Consider the following 16,495-nt stretch of genomic DNA (forward strand, 5'->3'; position numbering starts at 1 on the left):
AACTACAACGTTGACACACTCTGGCATAAATTGTTCTTAAACAAGACAAAGCATCACCATGCAGATTAGTCTCTACCCTGCTTCTCTCTTCCTCTGGTATATGTCATCTAGATCTTTAGTGCAAGGCCAGTTTAAGGAATTACTAGCTGTGTGTTGCACCCTGCACTTCCTTAGCTGTGCCAACACAATTACTTTGGGGGGTGGGGAGGTGGGTAGTGAACTAAAATTTCCTCAGAAAATTTTCAAAAACGAAAAAAGAAGCTTTAATAACACATGACAGGGAGCTACGGACTATCAGTCTGGTTATTTTCACCTTCATGATTCCTTAGGTTTAATTTCTCAAAGAACACACGCCTATGAGACAGAGACTCCAGTGTTTTATATATGAGGCAGACTTCCCTAGTATGAGAGAATAAACAATATCCCTTTTTCCTCCTAAATTATTTGAGAGTCTCAAGAGCTTTTTAAAAGATACTTCCTCCTTCCATGAAATTGTCTTGCCTTTCTCTACACAGATTTAAACACAGCAGGATACCGCTAACCAATACCAAATTCTTAAATAAATGCAGACATTCACTTTTAAAAAATGCAGATTTTGTAAAAACACATTTTTACAAACAAAAACACATTTATAAAAACAAGATTTTTTTTTTTAAATACAGCTGGAGCAAGGATAGTTTGAAGTTCTGAGTTAAAAACAAGGCATCTCTCATTAAAGAGGGTGTCCCCCCCCTTTAAATCCTAAGAAGTTGAATCATTTTCCTACTAAATGGAAATCCCACTCCAAAATAGAGACAATGAGACTGTACTTAAACTCCATAAAAAAGTAGCACTTCAGTTTAAATAAGTGCATGGAACAGTGTCTGAGAGGTAAAAAATAAAAATAAAAATAAAAATAAAAATGGCAGGAAGAAGAAAACTGTTAGCTATGTAAGATCACCTGGACTGTTGTCTCTTGCTGTCATCTGCATGAGAAGTGCCATCTGCTTGCGCTCTGACAGAGGATAACCAAAAAGGATGCTAACTGGTGCTGATTTCTTGTTTGCAGCATCCTTCTTCGCTTTCTTTTTCTCTGGACCTTCCTTCTCTGGAAATATGAACATTGTAAGGCTCAAATTGCTATTCTGCTATAAACTTCTTCTAGAAGTAAAACCATATTTTCAAGGTACGTGAACTGGTGATTGATGACAGAAGATAAACAGAAATTGCATCTCTAATTTGCTGCATTTGCATTAATTTTGGTTACCTTTTATATTATATTAGGCTAAAAGCTACCGAGTTGAACTACTCAGAGCTGTAAGAAGGAGTACTAAAAATTCTGAAAGATAGAAAACCTGTTCCACCTTGCAGTAAGACTCACAATTTCAAACCTTGGAGAAACAAGTCAGATCCTTAAAAAGTGCTTTAAGATCAGCCAGTTCCCTTCAGCCTCTAATCCAAATTTGCGACTCTTCTCTCAAGACCTCGTGTTAAAAGTTAGGAAAAGACTTCTTAATACAGATATTTGTTAGATAATGGAATACAGGATTTCTTCTCTCATTCTGTTACTTCACCTTAAAAGCACTTTCTTCTTCGAAATTCATACCCTTCCAAAACATACACCTATTTCATATATTTTACATGTATAACTTCTTTTATCAATATTTACTGAAGATATTTGATACTCCACGTCCAACTTTTGAGCCAGGAGCTAAAATTACACATCTGAATACACAGATAATTTCTAAAGCTATCTCAGTACCTAAGAATTCTCACAGATCTCAAGATCAGTTAAGTGCGCTCTGAAATCAGATAAATTTTTAATATATTACAAAATTTCAAAACGAATATTTTATTTGTATAACTTGGAAAATTTGTTTGATCTATATCTTCCATCCTTTTCAAACATTCTTCCTTCATTTTATTATACCAATATTTCCTAAACCAAACACAAGCATTCACCTTGAAATATAACAGAAAACAACCGATTTGTGATGTAGTGACTAAATTGCTTTTAACTGGAACAATCTTTAATGATCTCAATATCAGACAAGTACAAACTCCCCATATATCATATTTCTTTTCCTACAACTATTTTCCATACACCTCCCTACCTTGTAACTATATTTTCCGGAGATGTAATAGCTTGCATTTATGCATAGTGAAGACCATTCACTTCCTGTTATTATCTCAGCTTTCCAGAAAATTGTTCTTTTTTTGTCTGAGAAAGTTCTTGTCAAATTTAGCATTTTCTATTTTGTAAGTAGCTTAATATTACATGTTAGATATGTAACATCTACCTTTTTCTTCAGCCCCTAAGGCTACTGCTTGAAAGTAAACATCCTTGGTTATTTCGAATTAAACTTTTTGAAAGCAGTACAAAAAAAAAATATCTAATTGATACTACCAAAAAGGAACAGCCTGTTTTCTAAAATAGGCTTAAATTAACAGAACATCTCAAAATTCTGAGCAAATACTTCCCTTGGTTCCCTTCCCTAGAAGCCCAGGGTCATCATGAGCTTCTAATTCTGCCGCACCCTCTCCTTTTGGTAGATTCCCTGCCTTCCACGTTCCTGACATACCTTGAAACAGTCAGACATTGCTCTGCACCCTACAGTCATGGGAAACCCCAATTCACCCTCCAGACTAGACTACTGAGCACAGAGATAAGGGAAGGATTCAAGAAGGAGGAAGGTCGTCTGTTGGCTGCTTTCTCCTCTGTGACTAGCTGACATGCTAAGCCATAAACTTTGCTTCATGTTGTTGCTTGAGATCTAAAAATTACAATCAAGAACATGTAATAAGAGAAAGGGGAAAAAACGTTGGACTGATGAGCTGGGTTTGACTCTATGAAAATGCTAAAATTTGGTCAGGGATTGTTACTGTTAGTAAAATAAGCTTGGTTGCCACACTGATGACTTTAGTTCTTTGTGCAGCACCTTCTCGCATCTTACCCTTACTGTAATCAATTATCATCTGATGAGGCACTGCTCATCCAGTTTTAGTTAACCTTAGTATTTGGGGACATATTAAAAAAACATGGAAAGTGCAGTTAAGGTACAGTTGGAGGGGAGGGGATGGATTTTATTTCATCACTGTCCTTGTGATTATATTGATCTTCCAGTTTCCTTTCCAACATCTCAACCTCAAAGCACCCGTAAGATAAAAGCTTCATTAAAAATCTGCTATCTGCAGAAGATGAAAATCTCAAAAGACTCCACTGAGGCAAACTTCACTTCACTGCAAACTTTCTGCAGAGGAGCAAAAATTAATAAAAATTACAAGTAAGAAGCTTAAGTCCCACTGAGGTTCCTAAGCATGTACCATTCCACATTTCATTAATCCCCAAACTGACCTTTTTTATCTTTTGATATTCTCTACTTGTTTCCAGCCCTCTCTCCGGGCCCCTCCTCATTTCATTCATTTCCTCTTAACTCATTTTCTGCCTTCCTAGCCCTCTCTAAATCTCACCTTCTAGGTTTGCTTATATACAAAGGCTCCAGTAGTGCAATGTTCTAAAGGCACAGAAAGCCATGCAACCAGTGTACATTTTCAATTCCATACTGACCAAATAAGAAATATATGCTTTTACAGACTGAACAATTATAATAAGATTATTTTAAGAATGGAAAGGAGCAGACATACATATAAAACCTACAAATTTATCCATGTTTAAAAAGGAAACAGGGAGATCCCTTTTACATATGTAATTGTTGAGATTTTTCTGAACTGCATGCATCTCACACTTCTGAACATCTAAAAATACATACGATGTCTAAATCAAGCCTGCTTCCCTGTTTGTAGAAAGTCTGCATATAGGAAAACCTAAAGAAAACCTACAATGAAATTTTACTTTCAGCTTTTCAATGCGATTATGCTGTTCTCTCTCCGAGGAGAGCATACTCTGTAACCTTCATTGGCTAATTTAGTATTTCCAACAAAACAACATATTTCAGTTTGTCTGGCACGATTTGCTGTTTCTTAGTTTATGCTATTTACCACTTATGATTCTTTTTCACAACAAAACAAAACAAAACACACATTCATTTGCATTCTGAATCATTCATAACAATTTTATAACTATATTCAGCTTGGGAAAACAATACATCCAAATGATAGCGTGGGTTTTGTTTGTTTATACTTTTATTTTTTTTAATCATTTTACTGGAAATACCTATTAAGCATATGAGTGAAATTCAATCATGTATCATGTTTAGTGTTGTGAAACAACACCGAAGTCCCACCCAATATTCCAAAGCTTTTCACTGGTGCAATAGTGTTTACAGAGCATTTCTAGGTCTTACCAATTGCTCTCACCAAGTAGATGCTGGACTACGTATGGATTTTCAGAAAATCTGAACAGTTCAATACACAAAATGAGTACGACCAACAATAAAGCAAAAAAAAAAAAAAAAAAAGTGTCTTGGGACTACAGCAGGTGCACCTAATAATCCATTTACTGGAGTACATCCGCAAAGAAGCTAGTAATTTTTCCCCAACTCCAGTTCTCATGCATATGGCCTAGATTTAAACTAGAGGATAAAAACAAAACAAAACACAGAACAAATGTGTGGAAGGAATCGAAGGGGAAATAGTAGGGCATATAAAAGAGAAATTTAGATAAACTAAAAAAAAAAAAAAAAAAAGACTACTTTTTTGATCCAAGAAAAACAACTCTACAACTGCTGATAAAGACATTACACAAAGCCACAGAAAAATCTTACAAATGATTGGGAACTCCCACTGCGCTTATTGCACAATAGATTATTTGTTTTCACTGCCCCAACATTATCATCACACTACACTTCATTTAGCAGGAAAAAGACTAACTTAACAATCTAAAGCCTTGGCTATTTAATTATTCTTTATCTGGTGTTAAACAAAAACTTTTCACAGCCATGTTCTTGATGTCCATACAATTTGAACGGTAATAACTTCCTTAATATAGAGATAATATTAGTTTGAGAAATTAAGGTCATACAAAATTTCACTTATAAAACTGTTGAAGTCAATTTTTAAAAAGTTTTTTTTTTTTTTTTTTAAGTTTTGAATATTTTGTTTTCAATGTCTATGAAGTGCAAATATCTTCTTTCAAATTCACTTTCTTGTCACTTTTTGATATTCTTCAGCAGTTAGGACATCAGGGAATTTCTTACATGTTATTAACTACAATCCAAACTCTTCAAATGGATCCATGTTTGATTTTCTTTATTAAACAGCCTTCATAATATGCAACTAAATCTATTTGGACAACGTTCCTTGTAATATTTTCCTTTTGCAGTGTAAGTTTTCCACATAACACTTAAAAAAAAAAAAAAGTTCAAAAATAGTTATGTGAAACAGTGCTATAACTGCATTTAAGCACTTATTTTTATATAAATTCATGAAATTCACTCACACTTTTGAAATGTACCGGCAGCAAAAACATCATCAGCAATTACTTTAAGAGAAAGTATGCTTCACAGATAATGTCCCAAGACAACTGATAATGTACCTGTTTGTTTTGGATTTGGATAAGTTACAAACACTGGATCAACTTATTTCTAAGTGGTTTAGGAAAATAAGTTGGTAAATAAAATTACATATGGATTCCTCAAAACAAATCATGCCAAACTGACAGAGTATATCATTTTGTAAAATAATCAGTTTGGTGGATAAAGGAAAAAGCAAACAGAGCAAATTCCAACTTCAGGGCTTGTTCCAATTCTACTTTTACATCGAACTCCTGTCAGTGCAAATTATAAGGAATAACTGCACCAAGAAATAGGACCACATGAAGCTAAAATATAAACTGCTTGACATAAAATAATCACGTCTACAGAAGCTAAATCATTAAGTGATGTAGACCAAGACACTAATATCCTTATTACTGGCAACAGTAGAAGACAGGTCATGGTGATCAAATCTGCAGATGAAGTTATTATTTTTAAGAGAAACACATCAAGATTGACTGCTGCTTCCTACACTCAGTTAAAGACTAGAACGTGATGCAGGGAACTTGTTGTATACTGTACACTTTAGAGAAATTTAAGGTACTGTTGTGATGCTTAATTAAGTTAATAGCAGATATTTACTGAAACTTATATACACATGCACAAAGACACATCTACTTTCCTGTCTCTGGCTCATACATTAGGTAAAGAAACTTGTCACGGTTTTAACAGCTGAAATCCAGCAAGTAGTACCACAGTTGTCCAAACAGTCCTTTTAGCAGCCCCACTAGCCTGTCTATAGGAAGCACACATATATGCACTGTTAGGATGAGGTACACATGGAACAGTCTTCTCTGGATATCTATTACATGCTAGAAGAAATGACTGTGCTATGCTTGGACTATGTTAAAGGCAGGAATTGCTGAGGTCAGATAACAAAACCAAGGTATTACTACAAACAGGAAATCTGGAAGATGTTATTTCCAAGGAAAGTGACAAATTGGTGTGTAACTGTAACTCTTACTGTTCTTTGTGAATAATCAACTATGTAACAAGATTAAAAAATGCCTATGCTTAAAATTCCTATACTTACCTTCACCATGAAAATATTTTTCCAATCTGCAGTTACATGTAATTATATAGAGAAACACAAATTTGTTTCTTCAGATTAATAAGGTGGTGCAAGCAAACAAACTTGTCCTATAAAATAGTAGCACTTGCCTGCTGTGTTCTCACTCAGATAATCTATCACAAAAATGGATTATTTAAGAATAAGCAAATCAATTAAATTACTGAAATTTAAAGAATGCTATTTAAGTACTCTAAATAAGTAGTCTTTCATGCAAATGGTGATTTTGGATTGGGAAACTTCAAATCAGGGAACTTATTAAAAAAAGTTACGAAAAATGATTCTTCCTCCACCATCAATTCCACCAGTCTTACGCAAATCTTAAATGTAAAATCCTCCATAAGGTTATGGGAAATTAACTTCAATAAAGGTTAAAGCTACACTGCAATTAAATTTGACACACACACACAAATATATATAGCATTAGCTTTTTGTGGTTGCTCTTGATCACAGAATGGGGATGTCGTAACAGAGACTCCAGCTTAGGAGAAGCATCCAAACAAGGACAGCACACGCAAGCCAGATCTGCTCAAACAAATAACAGCAGTATAATAGACACACACCTGCACAATAAAAGAAAGTAAGAACAGGGCTCTGTTGATTAAAAATTGGCACACAGTGCCATTCCAGGTGCTGGAGCTGTCCCATAACAGATCTCCCACAGCTCATGTTATAAATCAGCTTAAATCTGCAGACTTAGCTACCGCAGGCATCTCAGCTGGCATTGCATGCCTACATTTAGTCAACAGGATTAGGTCCTAGCCAGTATGAAATTATTAAGAAAGGAACCTACAAGCTAGATATGAAAATATTTTTCATTAATTTAATGCACCAGTTTCTTAGGCAAAAGCTAATACAACTAATTTAAATGCAAATCTAAATAAACAACAAGACTAAGCATTGCTCTAGACTCTTACGGGACACTACAAATGCAGTTTGTTTTCAGACTTCCCAAAACTGACTGGACGTAACATTTACTTTATACACAGCTTAGTAGGAATCAATTTTTTAAAATACATTTCCAAGTGAAGTTAACATCCTTTTGGATGTCCATGTTTATTATCACTTATACAGTTTCTTGACAATACCCGAATGAAAAGAAAGAAACAAAACACAACAAAACACCAAACACAAAACCAAAAACCATACCATGAGAAACCAAAAATACCAGGAAGAGGAAGCAATAGGTGGAATTTAGGGGTAGGGAGAGAGGCTGAAGCTGGTGAGAGAAACATGTCACAAGAGGCAGCATTTCAATCCAAAGGAGAGAAACCGGATAAAAATTAGTATTTGTCATATAAAGGTGATTAAAAAAAATATAAATAAAAAATCTTAGTTTATGTATACATATTCTGGAAATAGAACTGAGACAAGTCCAATGACGTAGTGCTCTAAAAATAAGATATTCCCATTTTTCCAGTAACTCATTTACCTTCCTAAATAGGATGGAACCCTATTACCATGGGGTTTCTATCATCAGCTAGCAACCCTATCATGTGTCTTGGAGATAAACCATTTATTATGAACAGTTGTTCACTAAATTAGAACTCTTACCCTAAATTTACTTTTCATGGCACTCCTTGATTTTTGTTCACCCAGAGATGTTTTTAGATGACGCCAAGTCTTTAAAAACATTTGGAAAGCAAACTCAATGGTATTTTATTGATTACAGATAAACTATTTAGCAAACTAGTGAGAACATTTCTACTATACTTAACTCTGAAAAAAAATATATTGGAAGTCAATTAAAAGTAAAACAACAAGGAAAGGATAAAATACATCCTGGAACTATAACGGACAGGGTGAAGAATGCAGTAGTTCCACAATTTTTCTGAACTTTTCTTATTATGAATTGTGTACATAACCTCTGATCATCTCCCCTAGACTGCTTCTACAGATTTTCAACACGTACCAGAAGAAAACAGAATCCTGCTCCCCTGTTTTTTTTATTATTATTATTTTTAAGAAAACAACACCCCTTTCATCCCCCCAACCCACTAGTACTACTAGCTAACAAGAAGCATTTCATCCCCTCTTCTTGATTCCATATCTGGTTACTCTGTCACCTCCAAAACTTTCTTCCTTCCCAAATAATATTTGCCATTCTCTGTACTTAGTTAGCAAGGAGACACTTCTGCCAGAGGTAAGAGTTCAGCAGCTTGGCAGCAATATGTAAGTGGTTAATGCTCACTGGTCTAATCCAATTGGTTAGGTACAGAATCAGCAAGACAAGAATTGTTCTTTGTTGTTGTTTATTTGGTTTTGGTCCCAGTAATGGTCCCAGCCTCTATGGCCTTTGGAAAGCCTAGGTACCAAGTTCCTCACCTGTGAAACAGTATAGTTATCTTGCCTTCCTTCCTCAGCAGTAATGCACACAGAAGTTTGCAACATGTCAACAATGAATCAGACAATAAGCACTGATGTTTGCTACACAATAATTAAGAGTTATGTGCCTTCCATTGTTCTGTAAAGTATTTCTTGCCCCTACTTGAACTGTTTCCATCATTCCTCTGCTACAACTTAAAAAGGTTTTGTAGTGTATGCACTGCACTGTCTGTGCTTGTCTAGACAGCTAGACTAATCCATCTTGTTTGCAGCAACTGTGACAATAGATGCTAGAGCAAGAGAAAACACAAAATTTTACATTACCTTACAAGATGTTGTGACAATGAATTAAAGTTGATGGAGATGGTGAGAAATGACAAAAGATTTCCAACACAGAACACATTAAATAAGTGCTAAAGACTATTTCTAAATACATTTAATTCCACTACAAAAAAACAGTTATGGTATAACACCAAACAATAAAATCAACAAAGCAAATGCTGGGAGCGTACATATATAATTTACACATGGTCTTTTCAGAATCAAGTGGTATTATGAATAGGATACGACTGTAGAATTCTGTAAACACACTGAAAACTGAGCTTTAAATCCAAAAGTTCTGGTTTGCAATGCAACTATTTCAAATTTGGATTTTATACCACGTTCTCTTTACATTAACAAAAATATGTTTGTAACATCCAAGAATCAAATTGTCTGCAATAAATCAATCCTGGACAAAAAGTATGTACGTACTTAGGTACATAACTAGAATTAAATACAAGTATGTTAATTAATTAACTTTTCTGAAAAAAAAAATGTGTTAAGTACTATATGAGAAACTGTCAGACTGAACCGGTGAGAAATCTGGGGAGCAGACTTTCTGGTGACCATCCAGAAGTCTTGGATACTGTCTTGCTGGCAACATAACTATTACTGGACTACTGCATATACTTAATTAGGTTAATTATACTCTTGGAATGACATTTAGATTCCTCCATCTTGATTCGAAAAGAGCCATGTTAAGAATGATATTTTGAAGTCTTCAAATCAGTTGTAATAGAATATGCTTAAGTCAGGAAAAACTACCAGCCTGTGCAGAAAAGGCATCCTGAACAGATCAGAGGAGCTCAAACTGAAAGAAGTTTGTTCTCCATAGCTAGTTCAGTTAGTTCCATAACCTTAGCAACTTTTATATATAGGACAGAGCACTCCCCATCTTCCCCCCCACCACCAACAGGCTACGAAAGGCTAAGATCTGTGCCACAAATCAAGGCACTTACACATCTTTCCATCAGTTTACTTGCTTTAGCAAATGGACCTCTAGAGATGACCATGAAAATAAAGACTTAATGACTAAAATGGAAGCAAAAGAACAAGGTTAGGAAAGATCTGGAAAATGTAGATAAACTACGATGGCATGCTAGCTTTTGGTAACATCTGATAGGATGAAAGCCTATCAGACCGAGATGCAACAATCAGAAGCAAGCAAGCAACGTTTATACTTAGTATCCTTTTTAGAGGGAAAAATCAATGTAAAAACATAATATACAATTAATTAAAATAGGATGTATTTTACCAACAAATAATTAGTTAAGGAAATAAAAAGGTTCTACCTGTGTCTGAATTGCGATCTTCATTTCTGGATGGACTAATAGTAAAAGGAAGTTTACGTTTCATGGAAGACTTTTCTTTCATCTCCTTCCCCACATCACTCCTATCCACTTTTGGAGTTTTGCTGTAGGATGCAATCTTGTCCTTGCTCTAATATAAATAAAAAGTATACTAAGTAATTTTTGCATAAAGCAGGAGAGTCTCATAACGTATACAGACTGAAAAGACTGCTATGTGAGAGCGTATGTGCAAGTACTTGTATCATTACATAGTAGCTCATTCAAAACCTTTTAAGGTAACCTTACTGAAAATAATCAATAGCATTTCTTTCCTTTTAAAGTGAGAATCTTCTGTGTTATATCTACTTCCAGGTACATCACTGTAGAACTGTTGTTTGCTACTTGAGCCTTCATTAATGGTCAAAGGAACAACACCAACTGGACAAGACTTTGCTAAGTCTCAGAACCTTTAATGAGCATGCCAATTTGTTTCCCTGACTATAGCACAATAACCACATTAACAGTACATTAAAAGCCCACACTGCTGTTCAGACTGAACAATAACACAATAACAAAACCCCCTAAGAACCTTCCCCTGCCTCCTCCCCATCCCCAAACCCATCCATACAGAGAGCTTCCCTTCCATTTCAACAGGGATAGTTAGTGCATCATCTTCTGAAGCAAAATTTCCCCAGAACATAGATAATCTATACCGAAATTTTATTTAACTGGTATGAAATTCATGAAAAAATAGGTACAATTTGGAATTTTTAGGTGCATAAATCTAGTATTTTTGCTTATAAGACATTTTACAACAAACAGAGAAAAACGGGATGGACTCAATAACTTACGATCAATTGTTTGATAATCTAGGAGCTTGAAGTATGGAAAAGGCAGCAAGTTAGTAAGATGAATGCTTAAAAGATCCCTCTGCAAAGCCCAACATTTTTGCATACCAATCAAGAGCCAATGCAGAGAAATGACATTTTCTCTTCATTATGTGCTGTAGAGGTACATTATTCAGTTACCCCAACTCCACAGCTCTGTATTATTCAACAGCTGATTGAGTGAAAACACTAGTAGATTCATCTTCTAAAGGTAGAAGAGGAACATACACTTACTTGTCAATCAGCGCAAAACTAAAGGCTGTTCCTTCGTGCTTTTGAAGCAAGAAGTTAAAAGATTTATTCTGATTAGAGGAAACTAGCAAGCAACGCCAAGCAAAGGCACTCAAGAGCACTCATCCTCTATTTTAAAACATAGGCAGGTAAGAAGGGTAGCTTGATTATATCATCTGATGCTCCGAGTTTAAACTGTCGCCTAGAGGACAGGCAGCAATGATTACAAAGAGAACCCACAAACATCCCCCCTACGTGGTTCAGACAACAGATGTCCGTACCAGGGAAGTCACAAAGAAGGGTGGGAATCAGTCTATTTAAGGAGAATTCCTGAAGTAGCGGGCTGATGCCCCCAGAGAAACCTATAGTCAGTCCAAGTTTGGAAACCTGGAAAAAAAAAGCAAAAAATACACCCCTTACCCATCTCTCCCCCCAGACCAGAACAAGCCAAAACAGAAAATAGAACCCACATACCAAAACCACCCGTCTCCAAAACCCCAAAGAAAGCGAACACCTCCCCAGGCCTTTTCCTTAAATGCTAGAAGAAAATCTAGAAAACCCTAAGATTCCCCTGAGCTCTTGGTAGGTAAAATGTGAATGTTATTACCTTTAAATGAAGCTAACCAATCTAACAGAACTGATCATTAATGTCTGCAAACACACATATCCATTGACAAGGACAGACCCAAACTACATTAAGTCCACTCTGAGCTCTTCTACTAAAGTCTTCCACTTCTGCCCAGTCTCACCAGGAGCATTCTTTCCTTGTGCAAACAGCTCAATCCAGTTATTTCTCATACATACCTATAAGAATCTCCCACAGCATGATAGAATGGCATTACATTTTTATTGCTGTCTTTAGGATATTATCTTACATTAGGTACAAGGCAAAAGAAAGCATCAGTTAAGGTTTGTAAACAAGAAACACTCAAATAACTGGTTTAACTTTGTTTTGTAGAAAAAAGACAAGCCTTTCCCAATTGGAAATCCTTAAAAAGCAACATTTTTTTTGAACTGGTTAGTTCTAAAACTAATTAGCAGGTGTTTAAAGAAGCACAAGCTGCTAAAATAATTTGATAACTTTGCATTTATTCCTGTGTACATGCATTATATGAAACCTGATTGGCACACTACTTTTGTTTTTGTTTTGTTAATCACTGAATATTCATTTGTATGATTATCTACTTAAAAGGAGAGTGTGCTCAAAATGTATACTTTCAGGCAAATAAAAATGCAATGAAGTGAAAGAACAGGCTGCACACAATACACAGAAATTACAGGACACATCTTAGAATGAGTATTTTGCTCCTTAGCTATTGTGGAAATAAACATTTATCCTTTTCAAATGAGAAGTATCCTAAAATTTGCACCTCTTTACGTGATGTTCATTGTATTAAATTTACTTGCTTTGAAAGCAAGCAAGTTTCCCACTCTGTGAGAAATAAAATATATTAAAATGGTATAAAGCAGAGTACTCGATAAAGCTTTAAATCAAGTAAGCTTCCAATAAGAATTTGGCAGTGACCACATACAAACAATAAAGCACACCGAATAGGCTAAAGGGCTACTTAGAGTGTCATGAACAACCAGGGGCTGCCTTTCCAATCCGAAGGATGCAATGAACAAACAGCCTGTTTGAGAAGTCAGTGCCAAACCCAATACTATTTAGTATTTCCAGTGACAACGCTGATAGAGATGCAATTAGGTATGCAGACAGTATCACGCCTGGGCAAGAGGGAGATGCAAAGATCAATAGCAAATTAAAAATATAATCACTAGCGAATTTGTAGAGCAGTCTTCATTTGATAATAGTTTAAATACAAAACAAAAGGAAAAGAACGGGATAAAAACAAGGTTCTTCAGACTCTTCAAAGACCCCACATTAAAATTCAGATAACTCGTAACAGCCTTCTGGATTCAACTTCAAGTAAAGGAAGGCAAGAGGAGGCAGCACGCCCTGTGGGTTAGAACAGGTACTTCAGCTTAAAGAGCGAGCATTCCCTGTTTCACCTACTCCTGGTCCCACCTACATCTTTTTCAGGGTCCATGCAGGGTTCAAAATTCAGCCTGAATAAGTCTATTGATTAGCTTCCTGTGATCCACAAATGTAAACTAAAATGAAGCTGACACCTTTCCTTCAGGGGCCTATAATTCAGAACATCTGTGGATTTTCTATGGCAGATCATTCATCTAAACTACCAACTGAATAAAACATTGAATAAAGACATGATAATGTTCAGATCCGTAAACTAAAAAAGTGCTCCAAAACAAAATGCATTGCATATTCTCCTTGTCCGCTAGACTTAGAGAACGCTTAATGGCTTTAGACTACAAGAGGCAAGTAAAGGTAATTTACCTTTCCACTCTTTCCAACTGCCCAAGGAGACTGTGGAGTTTCCACCAGTCAAGGCTTCAAAGCAAAGGTCTGGCCAAGATTTGTCAAGAACCGCGTACAGCTTGGTGTGCTCTGGGGCAAATGGATGAACCAGAGCTGCGCATCTCAACATCGAATGCACGCCTCACTGGGAGGTGTAGTAACGAGAAGAATTTTCTACCTCAGCAAAACCATACTGGTGTGCTACCATGAGGCCATTTGTAATCTGTTCCACAGAAACAGTCTCAGGAGGCTAACAAACAGCAGCCTGGACAATCTCTTAATATCCCATTCCAGCTCTATTTTCTGCTATGTCTGCAATCAATGACAATACACAAAAGGAGACAACGCAGTGCCATATAATTTATAATCTAGCAGATGTACGAAACCTCAGTAGAATGAGCATTTCTTTCTGCCTATCAAAAATAATTACATACTGAAGCACGTTCTGCATGGTACTAAAATGGCTTTGGGAATAACTATTGTTGGAGCCTTCTAAGATGAGATTTACTTTTTACAAAGCGAAAATGCATTTCTCCTTTGAACCACAGATCTACCTTTTACTCGCAGACTTTCTGCCATTGAAGATATACATTCAGAAAAATTAAAATTTCCTTATGTTTATAAAATACCTCTTGCAAACACTGAAGGATCTACCTGTTGTACAGTCTTATCAATTTTTATGTTCGTAGGGCAAGCAACCAAAATAGAAACACGTACCCTACAGCATATATGCTAGAAACTCGTTTTATTAACATGAATATTACTCCATGCATGTTCTTAAGTTCTCAAAAGAACTAAAAAAAATTAGCTAGTTCACATAGCTATTTACTGGTTATCAGAACAGCATAGTAAATATCAACTTTCACTCAACAAGTATGAAAGATTAAGTCTTGTAGGAACAGTAACTTTAGGACTGTTGAATACAGGAACACCTATAATTAAACTACCTATCTTCCATCTGTTTAGTCAGAGAAATTAAGCTCTACAAGTAGTTCAAAAATACTTCTGCACCAACAAACTTGTATTAGTGGACACAGAAGTAAGAACAAGTTTACATATCGAACTGCAGAAGTGGTCCGATTGCACTCTCCTACCAAAATTTGATTTGAAAAGAAAGCCAAAGCTACATGAAAAATAGAATGCATTTTTTATACTAAGGACCACTAAAAATTTTTACTTCTGTATTCTTTATACCTGCAGCATCATCACCTCCTTACAGTATTACATTAGGTTAACTAATCTAACTTTTTCATAAGAGGTTCTAATGCTTAAAATACTATTGCTTTTAAATCCATGGTTGCAGATATGTACATATTACATATCTGAATACATATCTTTATCTGCTTTACAGAAATTTCAACCACTTTCTAAGGATACTTCACTTTAAATAATCACTATCCAATTTTGCCTAATCCATCTTCACTTTAGTTTCATGTTTGTGCGATACAATTTTGCCCCTTGATTTACTTTGTTTCTAGCTCAAATTTTAGTGTTACCCTGTTGTCTGTTGAATTTCAAGTCATTTTCCAGGCTGAATCCAAATGATTACATTTTGGCAATATTTTGTCTATTTTTTTCCTAATACAGGAGGAGAAACTGCACATTATTGAAGCGCCAGCTGAACACTACTGCCTATTGCTTGTTCTTCTGTTGAAGAACAGTGTGTGTGTGACTTATGTGACTATTTACTATCTTAATCATATATTCATTTTTTCCTCGAAATAAGGACAAAAGTAACCAAACTGCACTTATGCTAAAAACGTGAACACAGGAAGGTTAACTGCAATGCTTATGAAATTCTGTAACGCTATTGAGGATCTCAGTTTTTCAGCACTATTTATTGTTATTATTGCCGTACAACCCTAAACCAAATCCTACATGAGTCTCAAATTACATCTCAAACAACATGCCAAGGTAGATAGTGAACAAGACTGAATGCAACAAAGGGAGCAGTTTGTCAATTTATTTTTTGGTATCCATGTAATTAGTCCACATAGCCATGTCCTTGGTCAAACTTCCACTTCCTCCTGGGCTTTAAGATGCCAGTGAAGGCTGGATTACTTGGGAAAACTAATCTCAAATACTGAGCAACACAACGTGTTTGTCCATGTTTCTAATTAGTGCACTGTACAGTCTTAGCGACATTCATTTCCTTGTTGAGCAACCAGCTACGGACAAACCACCACCACAACCAAAGTGACAATGGAAATGTTTCATGTGACTACTCAAAATAGGAAGTTAATTTAGTCCTTTCTAAATTGAATGAAAATTTGCCATATTTCCACTTCCCCTACCTGGTGCTTAAATAAAGGACACCGTGTTCAGCTTTCTCTTTCCTGGAAAAATTACTAACTTCATTCATAACAACTACTACCTTTGTGTAGCTCTTTTGCCAGAATGTATCTGCATTTCAAAAGCTTACCCAGCTTTTGCAGAGATAGCAGGATATGGGTGTTAAATGGCCCAGCAGAGGGACCGGTTTATAGCGATCAGAGACAGGAGATTACTGCAGAGAAAGATCTCAA

At 35.7% G+C, this 16,495-nt stretch overlaps 1 protein-coding gene across 8 annotated transcripts in view; it reads right to left on the minus strand.

Annotated features, from left to right (window-relative positions):
• ANKRD12 (ankyrin repeat domain 12) overlaps positions 1–16,495 on the minus strand; it is a 65,061-nt gene that overhangs the window by 24,775 nt on the left and 23,791 nt on the right. For 5 of the 8 annotated variants that reach the window (XM_082752942.1, XM_082752940.1, XM_082752941.1 and 2 more), the window contains exons 3-4: positions 10,479–10,626; positions 941–1,087 (exon numbers count right to left, since the gene is read on the minus strand). In XM_082752942.1, coding sequence (XP_082609068.1) covers positions 941–1,087; positions 10,479–10,626 — 295 coding nt within the window. Of the gene's footprint in view, positions 1–940; positions 1,088–10,478; positions 10,627–11,874; positions 11,981–16,495 lie in introns of all 8 variants that reach the window. The other 3 variants (XM_082752946.1, XM_082752947.1, XM_082752945.1) reach the window with 2 other exon arrangements.

Source organism: Aythya marila (genome assembly GCF_965140915.1).
Source record: "Aythya marila genome assembly, chromosome: 2".
In the NCBI taxonomy this organism is placed as follows: domain Eukaryota; kingdom Metazoa; phylum Chordata; class Aves; order Anseriformes; family Anatidae; genus Aythya; species Aythya marila.